The 16,936-nt window shown below is 39.7% G+C and overlaps 1 protein-coding gene across 2 annotated transcripts in view; it reads left to right on the top strand.

Moving 5' to 3' along the window:
• The first annotated feature begins 1,871 nt into the window (after positions 1 to 1,871).
• Positions 1,872 to 16,936, top strand: part of LOC109908223 (cadherin-4) — a 327,390-nt gene continuing 312,325 nt past the window's right edge. For both annotated transcript variants that reach the window (XM_031801612.1, XM_031801646.1), the window contains exons 1-2: positions 1,872 to 2,126; positions 3,106 to 3,217. In XM_031801612.1, the coding sequence (XP_031657472.1) occupies positions 2,070 to 2,126; positions 3,106 to 3,217 (169 nt within the window). In that variant the 5' untranslated portion in view covers positions 1,872 to 2,069. The remainder of the gene's footprint in view (positions 2,127 to 3,105; positions 3,218 to 16,936) is intronic.

A 16,936-nucleotide genomic window follows, 5' to 3' on the forward strand; every position in this document is an offset into this window, starting at 1 on the left:
CATGTCAATGGACATACAGTTTACATGTTACTGTGGTGGTTTGTCTGAGGATGTAGGTGCCCTTAATATAGTAATTACAGTAATCATGTTAACTGCATATGTTCTCCTATTGGTCTGTTTGAATTAATTGTTTCTATGGGTTTGAAATGGTGATGCATTTCCTGGAACAAAGAGGAGGGAAAGATGGGGAGATTCTCAAAAAACGTTCTCGACTTGACTCCTCCAAGACGTGGAAACCAATAAATGGTTGAGGAGTGTCAATTTGTTAGTAGGTGAACGGAAGTGTCCCCCCCTCGATAGACACTTTTCGTCGAGGATAGTCATGTATATCCTACATGAGTTCTTTGCGGAAAAGCTTTGATATCTGTCACACCCCCTTGAAATCAGCTGTTGTTTTTGTCCGAAGAGAAAATAATGTACATGTTTAAAAACGATATGGTACATCGTTTTATATATAAAATGTCTGACACAACTAGAGAAATTTATTTTTACCACTTTGCTAATATTTTGAGATTCCTCCCCTGTAAAGATAGTTTGCCTGATGATGCACTAGTTGACAATGAGAAGAAGAGCATTTGTTTCAACATGACCTTTTTCAAAAGGAGGTGAGGAGAGGATTTAGCTAAACCTGGGTGAATCTTCCAGGGACATCGGTTGTGGTTAGTTTTCTGTCCATTGTTGGTAATTCTTTAAGGTTAGTGTTCTGAGTATTTATTGACCCTGCCCTAGTCAAAGAACCCTGATGGTTACAGGTTACTCTGCAGGGTACCTATACACCCCCTTCTGCCTAAGAACAATACATCCAATTGCAGACACAAAAATCAAATCAAAGTTGATTTGTTACGTGCGCTGAATACAACAGGTGTAGACCTTACAGTGAAATGCTTACTTACAGGCTCTAACCATTAGTGCAAAAAAGGTATTAGGTGAACAATAGGTAGGTAAAGGAATAAAACAACAGTAAAACGACAGGCTATATACAGTAGCGAGGCTATATACAGTTGCGAGGCTATAAAAGTAGCAAGGCTACATACAGACACCTGTTAGTCAGGCGGATTGAGGTAGTATGTACATGTAGATATGGTTAAAGTGACGATGCATATATGATGAACAGAGAGTAGCAGTAGCGTAAAAGAGGGGATGGCGGGATACAATGCAGATAGCCTGGTTAGCCACTGTGCGGAAGCACTGGTTGGTCGGCCCAATTGAGGGAGTATGTACGTCGAGCTTTGAGGGTACTATGGTGTTGAACACTGAGCTGTAGTCAATGAATAGCAAAAAAAAAACTATGTTTGGTAAATACTAGGTATATGGATGATGGTCATGCTTAGGCAAACAAACTAGGAAGGGTAATAAGTGGCTACAGTTTACACTTTGTAAATGATTTAATGAAATGTTGTTTTTAGAAAATGGGGCGTTTACCCTACAATTCAGGCTTTCTACAAACAGCTGTCTCTGGAATTTTCAGTAGCCTGTATTCATATGCCTGCCCTATAGAATTATTAATTAGAATACTTAGTAATTTAATAGGATCTCACTATAGATCAAGAGAATAGGAGGTAACTGAGGTGTGAAACAGACTCCCACGTGGTGATGGACACATGAAAGTATAAGGGTCGATGGCTTCACTCAGTGTGCCAGTTTCAAGTAAGAATAATATAGCCTTTTACGAAACACTATTCTCTGTTACACAGTACGTGGACATTTCGTCCTTGTACAAATGTAGCCTTCAACTTGTCTATAAACGAATCAAGTTATAATTAATCAAATGAGAAAAATGGTCAAGCTTTTACAGTGACAACACAGTGCATTATGTGCGGTAGGAGGGGTTCTAGTGACGTTGGCACCCAATAAGTGCGCTGGCTCCTTGGTACAGAGCAGCATCAGCATCGCTCTCCTCTCAGCGGCAGTTTTGCGCTAGACAAGTCGGAACAATTTCTCACATATAGCTTCTTATTGCACTCACAACTTTGCATCTAAGAAGAGAGCTCCGGGAATTAATACAATTTATTCGAGGAAGGCGAGTCGGTCAAAACGCTGTCCCTTGATCTTACAGCGCTCTGGCAAAGATGAATTTTGTATCGGTTGTTATACTGACGTGCACCTTACTTGTGGAAACATCTTGGGTAAGATATATTTATTTTCGAAATACGGTGGAAGTAGCCTACTGCACTGCTGTGCCTGCTTGGCATGCACGAGCGTTTGCAGCGCTGTGCATGTGGCGCTGAATTGTGGTCAGCGACTTTTCCCTACAGTAACATGCTGCGTTTAAAGAGCGTATAATGTCATGATAATTTCAGACGATACTTCAAAATGATTTTGTAGTCACCACTCATTTCGGGTTTGGTCAAAAAAAAGCTACATTCCTGTTGAATGACAGGTGCCTGAATAAACCAACCAACTATTCATTTTGAGTCCCTTTTCTAATAATTTACTTTAGTCTACTGAACTGCAGTAGCCTATTAGTGAGTTATAGCATTGCAGAGCATGCCGAAGCCTTTGGTTTCATAAACTGTATAGTAGGCTATAGGAGGCCACGAACTTCATGCACGTTTACGGACTGCCATATTCCCTTCGATTAAATCACCACTAGCCTATTGCTAGCATGTTAGAGCCTCGACATAATATCAAAATCACTATATCTCATCATTTGATTTCATTGAAATTGAAAAACTGATATGATTTTTTCCTGAAATAGTCTACTCATGCCTGAAATAAACATATTCATTTGTCTCCAGGATAGCATCTTTGTTTTTGTGGTAGAATAAACAAATGTGACATTGTGAATAGATTGTCTATTTTTACTATACATTATTTATACTATGAACATGATCTATGAGTATTTTTTGTTGCACATCATTATTATATACAACACTTTAAAAAGGTGACCAATGAACCCACTGGTATCTGGTGTTTTTGATTCCATTGTAAATGTTGTCATCCATTTAAACAGCAAGCGGTGGACTGAAGATAATTAGCAACATCAGTCTCTAGTCTGTCTGTTGAAGGTTCAATATCAGTTTCAAAGCCTGCAAGATCATCCTGTGACCCTCTGGCCACAAGTCAATTTTCCAATGCTTATAGGCTGTCTTTTTCTCTACCCAGGGGACCAAGGCAGGCCAACCTCCTAAACCCCCATGCAGACCAGGCTTCTCTGAGAGCTTCTACACTGTGTTTGTCTCGAGGGATCTACTGCGAGGCCAGAGCATTCTCAAAGGTAAGCACTGTGGTTGCGGAGGCCCTGGATCTCATTTATTGACTGGTGTTTCCCCCTCTTCTCCGGAGATACATCCCAACCAGAGGGTGATTGAGTGTGTGTGTGGGAGGAAATATATTATGGTATGCGGTATTCCATCATGACTTAAGAAGGTCAGTTCACACTCTGTGGTAGAACAACGCCGATCTGGTGGAACACGCAGAACAATCATCCATGTGTTGATGCAGTTAAAGTTGGATGGAATTTACACTGTGTTTTGAATCCACATGATAATTGTGTCTAATTTGATAAGAGGATTGTAATAGGCTGTTTTTGAAATATAAAAATATATTCGTATCACATGAACTGCATTTTCAAGCCAACATAAGTGTTCCCGTTGAAAACATTGAATTTCTCCTTTCATAAAGGATCACTTAAACAGCAGACTTACCAAAGAAGGCTCATTTAAATCACAAATCTATCTCTTTTCTGTGTTTGCTTCTGGAAGCTCACAGCTTTTATTTTATTCCCTGTATTCAATGTAATACATTTTCCCTTTTATCCTCTCTATTTTTCAGAGGAATTCAATTCTCTTTTCCTGCGCTCCATTTCTTTTCAGCGCATCACATCTATTGTGAGGTTCCTCTCCAGCAATGTAGAATTTGTAGAGCTTGGCTCATATGTTTGTCTTGAAGTCGCTTATAAAATTGCGGTAACAAACCTCACTGGCAGATTATTTTATCATTGTATTATTGATCATTCTATTTGCATGCATTGCATATTCATCTTGAATAGTACATTTTACTTTGATTAAATTAAAACATCCTGGTTAGGTGTAGTACAGTAAGAGCTTTATAAACTCAGCAGGGTTTAGAGATGAGGGCAGGATTAAGGTACTCCTAAAACAGACCTTATCCCCTATGACTCTTCACAGTGGCTCAACACTACAGAAAGATGAGCACCACTTTCCCTTGACACTTATCCTTTCTGCAGGCTATTTATTGTTGTTGTTGATTGAAACATTATTTTCTAGGTGGAAACAATGCTCTTGTTTTAATGTTTGTTGGGACATGTCAACTGCTTTAAACAAAAGCAATTTAATTATTGCGGAGGTTATTTAGGAGGCAGACAAGGACATCACATCCTGTCAATAGGGATATACTTTGCCTGGAGGCTTGGGGTTGAAGGGACCTGCCTGTCTGGAAATTGGCTGAGGTGTCCACAGTGACCCATGCCAAAAACAATGTTGACAGAATCTGATGCATTTGGACAGGTAACAACATAGAGGGCCCTGGTGTTTGTGTGGTGTGTGTGAGAGTGTGTGCATGTGTGTGTGTGTGTGTGTGTGTTTGAGAGAGAAACACTGCTGCCTGCACCTTTCAACAAAAATCATACACCACTCCAGTTCTAGATTATTTTGATTATTTGGTCTATATTGTACAGCCTCCATTGCTTCGATACCGATATTAACTCTGTATCCTCTCACTCTGTTGCTTCGTGAACACCAATCTTTGTGCCGTGCTTTTCTCCCTACTGGCCACTCAGGAATATCGGCTGGAGGAGCTTAAGTCCTCCTGCTATTATTAATGCACCGCGGCTGGCCTGACTGAGGGCTTGTTTCCTCCATGACACAAGGCAACAGGGAAAAATTGAGGAATACTAACAATTCTGTGTACAGTATGTAACCCAGAACTTTCACGGAAATGAGTTGGTGAGGCAGAGAAGAGGGAGGGGCTGAGGTGCTAAATTTGTATTGTTGCTGGACAAATGAAGCTATAGTAGTGATAGGCGCAGCATCCCAGCATCACAGCCAGGTGCAGCCTGACATTGGCTTCTATGCTGTTCGATGGACAGTAAACCTCAGCCATTTCCATGTTCTAATCCCACACCATTCATCCAGTCTTTAAGGTGGTGGGGAGGAAGAGCTGTTAGACAATGTTTGTCATATTGACTGTTTGGAGGGAGTGTGGGTGGATGTTAGACCATAGCCTAATGGCACAAATGGTACTTTTATCTTGTTAGCACCCACCTCAGTGCCTTTTCACATCCCTGGCCTTAATGGGTAGGTGCTTGTACACCCACATCTGTTTAGTTTACATAAAAATATTTATGGATGCAAAGATGATCATTATGTTCTCCCAACAATATTGTGATGACAGTACTGTTCTAGCTGAGATTATCCAGTCACACCTCCTCCTTCCAAATATATCCCTATAAATTAAACAGGTTTTTATTGGTTTTATGGCAACACTAAATACCTTTATTGTTTATCATTACATACATTTATTGGCTGCCCTAACTTTAACAGAGTGAATTAACACATGCTTCTATGGATCTGATTGTCTTTGTATGGGAGGAGTTGGAGATTATATGGCAGTGTGCCTAGAGAGGCATTGTCACGCCCTGGCCATAGAGAGGCTTTTATTCTCTATTTTGGGTAGGCCAGGGTGTGACTAGGGTGGGCATTCTAGTTTCTTTTATTTCTATGTTTTCTGTTTCTATGTTTTGGCCAGGTATGGTTTTCAATCAGGGACAGCTGTCTTTCGTTGTCTCTGATTGGGAATAATACTTAGGCAGCTTTTTTTCCTTTGTATTTTGTGGGTAGTTGTCTTTGTTAGTGGCCTGTATAGCCCTAGTAAGCGTCTCAGTTTAAAAAAAAAAACATTTACCCCCCTTGTTTTGTTGGCGACATTTATAATAAAGAGAAATGTACCCTCACCATGCTGCACCTTGGTCCGGTCATTTCCAAGACGACGTTCGTGACAGGCATGGTGCTCATTCCATCCAGATCCCTGCTGTGGCCAGATAGGCCATGAAAAGGGATATTCCGGTGATTGCACATCACAGTGTAAACCATCACCTCAGTCTCAGAGCCGGAACAGACACCTAGGAACGTAGGCAGAGAGGAGGGGCAATGTACAAAAGAAATTGATTTGAACTGCAGTTTCTTCAGGGTTGTGGCCCTTAAAGTCACTGTCAGTACGTATTAAAAAAGACATCTGTGATGAGTTTCATCCCTCGCCCTTCACCGTCCACCACCATCCAAAAGCAACAGAACTTATCTCCTGTACCACGGGGGAGTTGGTTGAGTGCAAATTTTTGTTTTCTGTGATGGCTAAATGTGTCAATCAAAGGTACAATGTAACTTTAAACTGAATAGTAATGTTGCTTTGGGATGCTTTTGATTCTCTCTAAAGTAATGGAATCCAGGCACCTAATAAAAGCATACAACATAGAGGTTCAGGAGGGAAACAATACAGTGACAACTTGGTCTTCAGGGTGACAGTACCACAAGTGAAGTGTCAGTTATGTGAATCAGGGAATCTTTCATAGATGCTTTTGCTTTGTGAACTGCAAAACATACTTCAATCCCCTTTCTAACAGAATGGACTTGTTTTGATGTCTAAACTTTGTATTCTTTCTTTGTATCTTCAATGAATCTGAACCCTCACTGCTCTATCTGGTGAGAAACATGGGATTTCATCCCTCCCTTTTTTTCTTATGTGTGTTATCACAACCCTTCTTTCTTTTTTTGCTTCTTTTTTTTCACTCAACTCATTTTCTTTCAATATTTGCTCTTTGCAGTTCAGCAGAAGATAAACAGGTGGTTTGACGACTTCTCCTGAATTTACTATTTGTTAGATGTCGATAGACACTATCAGTATTACAACTCATTCATATTATTTGGAGTTAGGCAAAATGTGTTTACAGTTGAAGTTGGAAGTTTACATACACCTTAGCCAAATACATTTAAACTCCTTTTTCGGAATTCCTGACATTTAATCCTAGGAAAAGTTCCCTGTCTTAGTAGCATAGGGAATTATTTATTTCATCTTTTATTTCTGTCATCACATTCCCAGCTGGTCTGAAGTTTACATACACTCAATTAGTATTTGGTAGCATTGCCTTTAAATTGTTTAACTTGGGTCAAATGTTTTGGGTAGCCTTCCATAAGCTTCCCACAATAAGTTGTGTGAATTTTGGCACATTACTCCTGACAGTGCTGGTATAACTGAGTCAGGTTTGTAGGGCTCCTTGCTCGCACATGCTTTTTCAGTTCTGCCCACAAATTTTCTATAGGATTGAGGTCAGGGCTTTGTGATGGCCACTCCAATACCTCAATTTTGTTGTCCTTAAGCCTTTTTGCCACAAATTTGGAAGTATGCTTGGGGTCATTGTCGATTTGTAAAACCCATTTGCTACCAAGCTTTAAATTCCTGACTGATGTCTTGAGATGTTGCTTCAATATATCCATATAATTTTCCTACCTCATGATGTCATCTATTTTGTGAAGTGCACCAGTCCCTCCTGCAGCAAAATCCTCCCACAACATGATGCCTCCACCCCCGTGCTTCACTTTTGGGATGGTGTTCTTCAGCTTGCAAGCCTCCCCCTTCTTCCTCCAAACATATTGATGGTCATTGTGGCCAAACAGTTCTATTTTTGTTTATTCAGACCAGAGAACCTTTCTCCAAAAAGTACGATCTTTGTCCCCATGTGCAGTTGCAAACCGTAGTCTGGCTTTTTTTATGGCGGTTTTTGAGCAGTGGCTTTTTCCTTGCTGAGCAGCCTTTCAGGTTATGTCGATATAGGACTCGTTTTTACTGTGGATACAGATACTTTTGTACCTGTTTCCTCCAGCATCTTCACAAGGTCCTTTGCTGTTGTTCTTGGATTGATTTGCACTAAAGTACGTTTATGTCTAGGAGACAGAACGCGACTCCTTCCTGAGCGGTATGACGGCTGCGTGGTCCCATGGTGTTTATACTTGCGTACTATTGTTTGTACAGATGAACGTGGTACCTTCAGGCGTTTGGAAATTGCTCCTAAGGATGAACCAGACTTGTGGAGGTCTCCAATTTTTTTTCTGAGGTCTTGGCATCCCATGATGTCAAAGCCAAAGCGAAGCTTCTAAAACCATGACATCATTTTCTGGAAATTTCCAAGCTGTTTAAAGGCACAGTCAACTTAGTGTATGTAAACTTCTGACCCACTGGAATTGTGATAATCTGTGCAATAATCTGTCTGTAAACAATTGTTGGAATAATTACTTGTGTCATGCACAAAGTAGATGTCCTAACCAACTTGCCAAAACTGTTTTAATGATTCCAACCTAAGTGTATTTTATCTTCCGACGTCAACTGTATATTAACTTTACCATAAACCAGATGCCTTCAACTATCAGCACTTTTACTGTCAACTCACAACTTTAGAAGTGGCTTATGTGAAATGACACGTGATCCCAATCAGACAACATTTAAAAATATCTGACACATAAAGGAATATCTTGTTTAAAACAGCCTTTCTGGTGTTTGCTCTGCTCGACAGAACCTCAGACACCTCGCCTAGCTTCTCTCCAAGTCAGGAAGAGCTGCTCTCATAAGTATGTCCAAACCCAGGGAAAGGGATTATGATTTCAGGTGTTTGATAAGCAGGATACCATTTTCCCTTTCTCTCTTGTCCTCCGGAGAGTCTTTCATCTCTCCACACAGGACACAGAGTCTGTGGTGAGCTGATAGAATACAAGTAGTGAAGATGAGCTACATCGTTTCTCTTTATCTCCTCTTCCCTTCACACACAACACGAAGAATGGCCCTATATCCCTCAAAGCCCCTAGAACATGACATCCACCGCCAGCCCATTCCATTACCCCAGCCACATAAGGTACAGTAAAATGCTTTCCATTTAATGTTGTTCGTCCCCCGCTATGGTGGTTGAGGTACTGCAAAGTATTGTTGGAAGGATAGCTAACTTTCAGCAGAAATAGTGGATGTTGTCACGAACTATATACCAAAAATGGTACAGTGACTAGTGGGGTTCTTCTTGCGAATCACCATAGTCATATATGGAATTCGTCAATGCTTTGTAGTGTATGAAGGATAAAATGATAGATTCAAAATTAATCTGTGTACGACTGCCAATCTTTTTCTCAGTAGATAAAAAAAACATGAATCGATTGCTCAGTTCAGCAGGTAGTAGTTGCTCTAAAATACAGAAGCCTCTATTGTCTGTAGGGTTGCAAAGCTACCAGTAATTTACCGGTATCTTCAGTAATTTTGGTAATTTAGCCTAAACAGAAAATATGGCAATCTATCGTAACTTTTGCAATTTATACTTGAATAACTTGTATATAAAATGTATTTAAAAAAATATAGTTGTGCCCATATTGTCCATGAGTTTCTAGTAGATAGACCATATGGTTCAAGAGAAAATAGCCTAATTAATGAAAAAAGCATTTAATCAACAATGGTATTAATTTCAATGAATTCTGCAACTTTTTCAACTATTTACCTTTTTCACAACTGCCACCAGTTTGACGCCAAAACAATAACAGTAAATATATATTGACATGTAAAAAAATTAAGTAAAAAGTGTGTAAAAAATATAAAGGATATTTCATGCTCAAACCCTCATTAAACACCAAACACTAAGTTGATGGTTTATATTTAGGATAATGTTTTGCCTCTTTGGCATTCAATTTTTTATAAAAAAAAACAATTTAATTATTTAATATATTTTACATGTGATAAAGCCACACAGAGGGCCAGAGGCACACTACATGACCAGACGTATGTAGACACTTGCTCGTCGAACATCTCATTCCTAAATCATGGGCATCAATATGGAGTTGGTCCCTCCTTTGCTGCTATAACAGCCTCTACTCTAGATGTTAGAACATTTCTGTGAGGACTTGCTTCCATTCAGCCACAAGACCATTAGTGAAGTTGGGGACTGATGTTGGGCGATTAGGCCTGGCTCACAGTCGGTGTTCCAATTCATCCAAAAGGTGTTGGATTGGATTGAGGTCGGTGCTCTGTGCAGGCCAGTCAAGTTCTTCCACACCGATCTCGATAAACCATTTCTGAATGGAACTTGGTTTTTGCACGGGGGCATTGTCCTGCTAAACCAGGAAAGGGCCTTCCCCAAACTGTTGCCACAAAGTTGGAAGCACAGAATCGTTATTGTATGCTGTAGCGTTAAGATTTCCCTTCACTATGCCTTCAAGCAGGTAGCGTTCTCCTGGCATTTGCTAAACCCAGATTCGCTGGATTGCCAGATTCATCACTCCAGAGAATGGGTTTCCACTGCTCCAGAGTCCAATGGCGGCGAGCTTTACACCACTCTAGCTGACGCTTGGCATTGCGCATGGTGATCTTAGGCTTGTGTGCAGCTGCTCGGCCATGGAAATCTATTTCTTGAAGCTCCCGATGAAACAGTTCTTGTGCTGACGTTTATTCCAGAAGCAGTTTGGAACTCGGTAGTGAGTGTTGTAACAGGAGGACAGGAGGACTAGGACAGATGATTATAAAATGTAATTTTTAAATTATTTTTTAAATCCTCAATCTACACACAATACCCTGTAATGAAAAAGGAAAAACAGGTTTATAGAAATGTTTGCTAGAGAGAGAGAGAGAGAGAGAGAGAGAGAGAGAGAGATATGTATGTTAGAGCGGTTCAAGTCCGGGCTCTGGCTGGGCCATGCAGCTGAAAAACAATCCCACATGATGCTGCCACCACCACGCTTCACTGTAGGGATGGTGCCAGGTTTCCTCCAGACGTGAGGCTTGGCATATAGGCCAAAGAATTCAATCTTGGTTTCATCAGACCAAAGAATCTCGTTTCTCATGGTCTGAGAGTCATTTAGGTTCCTTTTGGCAAACTCCAAGCGGGCTGTCATTCGCCTTTTACTGAGGAGTGGATTCCGTCTGGCCACTCTACCATAAAGGCCTGATTGGTGGTGTGCTGCAGAGATAGTTGTCCTTCTGGAAGGTTATCCCATCTATGCAGATGACCTCTAGAGCTCTGTCAGAGTGACCATCGGGTTCTTGGTCACCTCCCTGACCAAGGCTCTTCTCCCCCGATTGCTCAATTTGGCTGGGTGGCCAGCTCTAGGAAGAGTCTTGGTGGTTCCAAACTTCTTCCATTTAAGAATGATGGAGGCCACTGTGTTTTTGGGACCTTCAATGCTGCAGAAATGTTTTGGTACCCTTCCCCAGGTCTGTGCCTCGACACAGTACTGTCTCGGAGCTCTTTGGACAATTTCTTCGACCTCATAACTTGGTTTTTGCTCTGACATGCACTGTCAACTGTGGGACTTTATATAGACAGGTGTATGCCTTTCCAAATCATGTCCAATCAATTGAATTTACCACAGGTGGGCTCCAATCAAGTTGTAGAAACATCTCAAGGATGATCAATGGAAACAGGATGCACCTGAGCTCAATTTCGAGTCTCATGGCAAAGGGTCTGAATACTTATGTAAATAAAGTATTTCTGTTTTTTATTTTGTATAAATTTCAAAACATTTCTAAAACCTTGTTTTCACTTTGTCATTATGGTGTATTGTGTCAAGATTGATGAGGGAAAAAATGATTTAATCAATTTTAGAATAAGGCTGTAACATAACAAAATGTTGAAAAAGGGAATGGTTCTGAATACTTTCCGAATGCACTGTATACAGTGTAAATACAGACACCTGTAATAATCTGTAGTACCCAAAAGGGCCACATGATGTCTTGTGATAGTTTACATAAAATTCTTGAAAGATACAACAATTCTGATACCTTACTGGTAAATGTCAAAAGCTTCAAGTAATATACCCTCCCTTTACAACCCTTATTCTCTGGGTTTTCCCATCACTTACAAGCAGATTAAAGTTAAGAGTATGTTTCTAACCCAACTACTCTCCATTCATATAGCTAGGTCAGCAGGAGCCTTAGCTGAAGAGTAAAAACGTGTTGCTTTGTTTTATCATGGACACTTGCTGCAATCCATTTCCAAGCCCTGTGCCTCAAGTAGTCGACCGGGGAAGGTTATGCAACAGATCTACATGTATATAAAATTAGTAGATGAGCCAAAGGTGTCCCAAAATCTGACCTTCAGAATGATAGATAGACAGGAAAAGGAAAGGGAGACAGAGCACATAGTCCCAGCCAGGATATTCATTTTGGGGGACAGAGGTGGTTGAAGTTCACTGCTTTAGTGTGTGATACAGCATAGATTGGGAATTTCTGTTTAAATGCTATGGAAAAGCAACCAATGTCAAGGATAGTTGCACCCAGCCATATAATCCCTATGTAACACCTGGTCTCTTCCAGAGAGAGCAATTTGTGCAGTTTGCATCATTAATCAATATATTTTCTTAATCAGCCACCCTCTTAATCAATATGCTTTAGTGCATTACATTTTCATGCTCTCTAATGATTTGAGACCCTGATAAGGGAGCTATCTTTTGTTGTGTTACAGAAACAACTGATTTTCCTTGTAGGAAACCTCAGTTTCACCTCATTACCAAGGATTTCCCCCTCCCCTAAGCCCCAGGATTTACATGCATCTGAATACAAATCAGGATTTTGTGTTCAAGTGAGGTTTAGCTGACTTTAGACGATTCATTCACTTGTTATCTTATTTGGTTGGATCTTTCCTATAGTTAGATTTGTTAGGTTATTAAGTGGATTATGTTTTAAATTATTAATAGGAGCAACACATTAAGTAGTACTAGAAGTCTACCATCATAACTCAGCCTAATACAAGGTGAAATGTGTATCCTGGGAGCCTTTTACTTGAGATACCTCTTGAAAAAAACATTTAGATTATGTTTTACACTCACTTTCACCTTTTATAGCAGTAGTCTTTCAATGATACTTATTTGCATGGTTTGAGTATCCTCTCAAGCTTTGAGATTAAATATGAAAACAAATGATATCTGCATGCTTTTCTTCTTGTCTTCCTCCCACCTACCTGCGTGATTGTGCCAGTGTGTTAACCCTGACCTCTCTCAGCTGCAACCTTCATGGTTACAAGCCCTCTGGTAGTGCTTTAATTACTGTGTGGACTGAGTGGAGTGGATTAGTTCTGTAGGTCCGTCTCAGCCTGGGGGAGGAGGGATGTGATTCAGCCCAAAGTGGCTCCATTCACTCACCTCCTCTCCTCAAGAAAACAGGGAGAGTAGGGGGAGGAGGATACCAATACTTTGTTGGTATTCATGAGGAAATGCTATTTTCCTTTGCCAAACAGAAATAGTGTTTATTCTCGAACACAAATACCGTGAACTACAGTACATGGCTCATTTATGAAAGCGTCTGAAACGTTTAGGCAGAGCTTTCCCTCTTTGTCGTTTCTCTACATCATCATAATGTTCCAATGTGCATTAGTTTGACTCACTCACTATGGTGCTATAGATGCATAGTGCATACTGTCTGTGTATGTTATCACATATTATGATTCTAAAATATGCTAGCATCTGTACATTCATGTAAAAGTTTTTTTTTTGGAGAGCTACCTCTATTCAATGAGTAATGTGCAAAATATATGCCCTCCTACATAAATGTCAGTCAGCCCGTCCATTTAGTATAGGCACATCAATATCCTCGTCATTACTCACCAAGAATAATCATCATCTGAAGCAGTTAGTCTGAATGACGCTGTTACATTAAGGAGCTTATGAACAGTGGTGTAAAGTACTTAAGTAAAAATACTTAAGTACTACTTAAGTCGTTTTTGGGGGTATCTGTACTTTACTTTACTATTTATATTTTTGACAACTTTTACTTTTACTCCAACTACATTCCTAAAGCAAATAATGTACTTTTAACTCGTTACATTTTCCATGACACCCAAAAGTACTCATTACATTTTGAATGCTTAGCAGGACAGGAAAATTGTCTAATTCACATACTTGTCAAGAGAACATCCCTGGTCATCCTTACTGCCTCTGATCTGGCAGACTCACTAAACACATGCTTTGTTTGTAAATTATGTCTGACTGTTTAAGTGTGTCCCTGGCTAAATTAGAGAAATAAAACAAGAAAACTGTGCCGTCTGGGATGCTTAATATAAGGAATTTGAAATGATTTATACTTTTACTTTTGATAGTTAAGTATTTTTAAAACCAAATACTTTTAGACTTTTACTCAAGTAGTATTTTACTGGGTGACTTTCACTGCTACTTGAGTCATTTTCTTTTAAGGTATCTTTACTTTTACTCAAGTATGACAATTAGGTTCTTTTTCCACCCCTGCTTATGGATTGGGACCATTTCACTTCTCCTCATGCTTCTTCCATCCTTATCTTTCCCTTTCTTCCTCTCTCCTGAGTCAGGGACTTTTTTTTATTTACCTTTATTTAACTAGGCAAGTCAGTTAAGAACAAATTCTTATTTTCAATGATGGCCTTAGGCGGCGTCTCACTTCATCGATGAGTTATAGTGAAGCATTTTAACGCGGTGCTGCCACTTTACCCCCAGGTTCCCCAACATTCATTTCCCGAGTCACCATCACTGGAAGAGCTGAAAAACATAGTACAATCGAAGTTATTTACGCCATGCTGCGCCCAACTCCTATATCCCTCAAAGCCGCAGCTACACACATCTCTAGGGCCACTGTGTACTGTAGGCTACATCTATTTCTGTAACCACAGGGTTTGTATCTTCGTAATTAAAAGACTTCACTGTGTGCTCTAAAGTCGAACATCACAGAGGTCCCTAGCCACAGAAATAGCTGTGTTTAGTTTATTGTTATCTCATTCAACCATGTTCTTCTGTATCTCTAGTCATGGTATTTATGTTCCTATGCTCTTATCTCTTTCATTTTTTTGTTTGTTCCCCCCAAATCCTGGCAATCAGACTGTATTCTGTGTTTGTTGGTGTACAGTATAACTGACTGTGTGTCTGTGTGTTTTATGTTATGTCTGTTTTGGTGTGTTTGTTATGTGTGTGTGTGTTTCCCAGCTAGCACATTTGGTTCCTTGGAAGTTGTGGGAACATACGTTTTTTGATTTCCCATTGGTTCTGGGAACAAAGCCACAAGTTTCCTGACTGTTTTTCTAAACAACAATTTCATTTGTTCTGTGGACATTCATTTTTAGGTTGCAGGGAGGTTCTGATAACGTTTTACTGGGGAAGTTTAATTAACATTATGAAAATGGAAGTTATTTGAAGTTAAATAAATAACATTCTGAGAACAATCTCTAAATGTTGAGAATGTTTTGAACGAAATGTAATAAATTGTTTTTGAATAACTTCCTTAAAACTGTCACTGGGTGTTTCACCAAGACTTTTAATAACACTGCTAGGTTAGCTGTTTTGAACTCCAATCCACAGATTTTATTTTTATTCATTTAACTAGGCAAGTCAGTTCAGAACAAATTCTTATTTTCAATGACAGCTTAGGAGCAGTGGGTTAACTGCCTTGTTCAGCAGGGGTAGAATGACAGATTTGTACCTTGTCAGCTTGGGGTTTTGAACTTACAACCTTTGGTTACTAGTCCAACACTCTAACCACTAGGCTACGCTGCCACCCCAGTAGGTCAGTTAGGACACATGGAAATTAATTTGCTTAGGCATTAATCATGCAAACACATTTTTTATTATTATTGTGGAATGGCATTTTAGTCTATTCAAACATCCCACGTTTCAAATTAAACAAGCACACATTAAGATCAGGTGTGGCCAATTAGGGGCGGGGCCAACACACCTTAACTGAGACAGAGGAAAGAGATAGCTTTGTTGACTCAGAACGGAATGTATGTTTTTCTTTATAACATTCTTAGAACGTTACTAATGTTTTATTGTATTTTTTAAGGACAGCTTTCTTACTGTTCTGAGAACATGACTTTAAATAGAACCACGAGGAAACCTGCAGAAATCGTTATGACGAAGTACTGAAATTCCCACAGAAGAACGTAGTTTTTTAATGTTCTTGGAGCAATTTGAGAACATGACTTTAAAAAGAACCATGAGGAAACCAGTAGGAATCATTATGCTGAAATATTCTAATTCCCACAGAAGGATGTTGTTTCTTAACGTTCTCTAAACTATTTGAAAACATTCCCAATGTCAAACCAGTTGTAAAACATTACTAGAACATTACCAAAATTGAAATTAAATGTAACCATGGTTGAAGTTTTAGGAAACATTCTGTTAATGTAATGAAAATACCAAGAAAATATTGGTTTTTTTTTGTCAATGAGCTGAGAATGTTCCAAAAACCAACCAACTATCCCTGCACCATTACCAGAAAGTTTTGGGAAAGCTGTATGCGAAATAACCATAGAACAACCACGCTCTCAGAAAGTTATTCACTAACATTAGCTGGGTTGTTTGTGTGTCTGTCATGGTCTTTATCTGTAGTGTTAAGTAACTTCTCTACTGTAGCCTGGGGTCTGTGGTGGGGTGGCTGAGTAACATTAGCCACAGGATGAGGAGGCACTGCTCCACCCAGAGGGTGATTATTTTAAGTGCAGAAATTAAGGGACTACAAGCCAGCCAAGTAATCCAGCTGTCAATCTCATGGCTCGTTACCAAGGGGGGGGGGGGGGGGGGGGGGATTGATTGATTGATTGATTGGTTTGGTGGCTTTTCTGTGTGGGCTTTGAGATTACCTTATTAAGCTTTTACTTCCTGGACTTTGGCGTGGGAGAAAGAAATCACAAGCTTGTCAATCAAACAGCAAACCTGTTTCAAGGTCCTTTGCAATTCCCATATTAATTAACACCAACGATTAGTTAATTTAATTGAAGTTGCCTCAAGCTGTAATTTGCTTTCCAGCAGTATGAGTCCATGAAAGTACAGTAATTATACAAAACACTTCAAAATGGAACATAGATCTATCTACCTGTTAAAAGCATAATTGACAAAGAATGTACTTTTCTTCAACCGTGTTTTTTTAAACAATGTTATTATGGTAAATCTGCAGCTTCAGGAAGATGTAGCTCATTGGTATAATGCTCACTACACTATGA

This window comes from Oncorhynchus kisutch, linkage group LG1 (genome assembly GCF_002021735.2).
Source record: "Oncorhynchus kisutch isolate 150728-3 linkage group LG1, Okis_V2, whole genome shotgun sequence".
In the NCBI taxonomy this organism is placed as follows: Eukaryota; Metazoa; Chordata; class Actinopteri; order Salmoniformes; family Salmonidae; genus Oncorhynchus; species Oncorhynchus kisutch.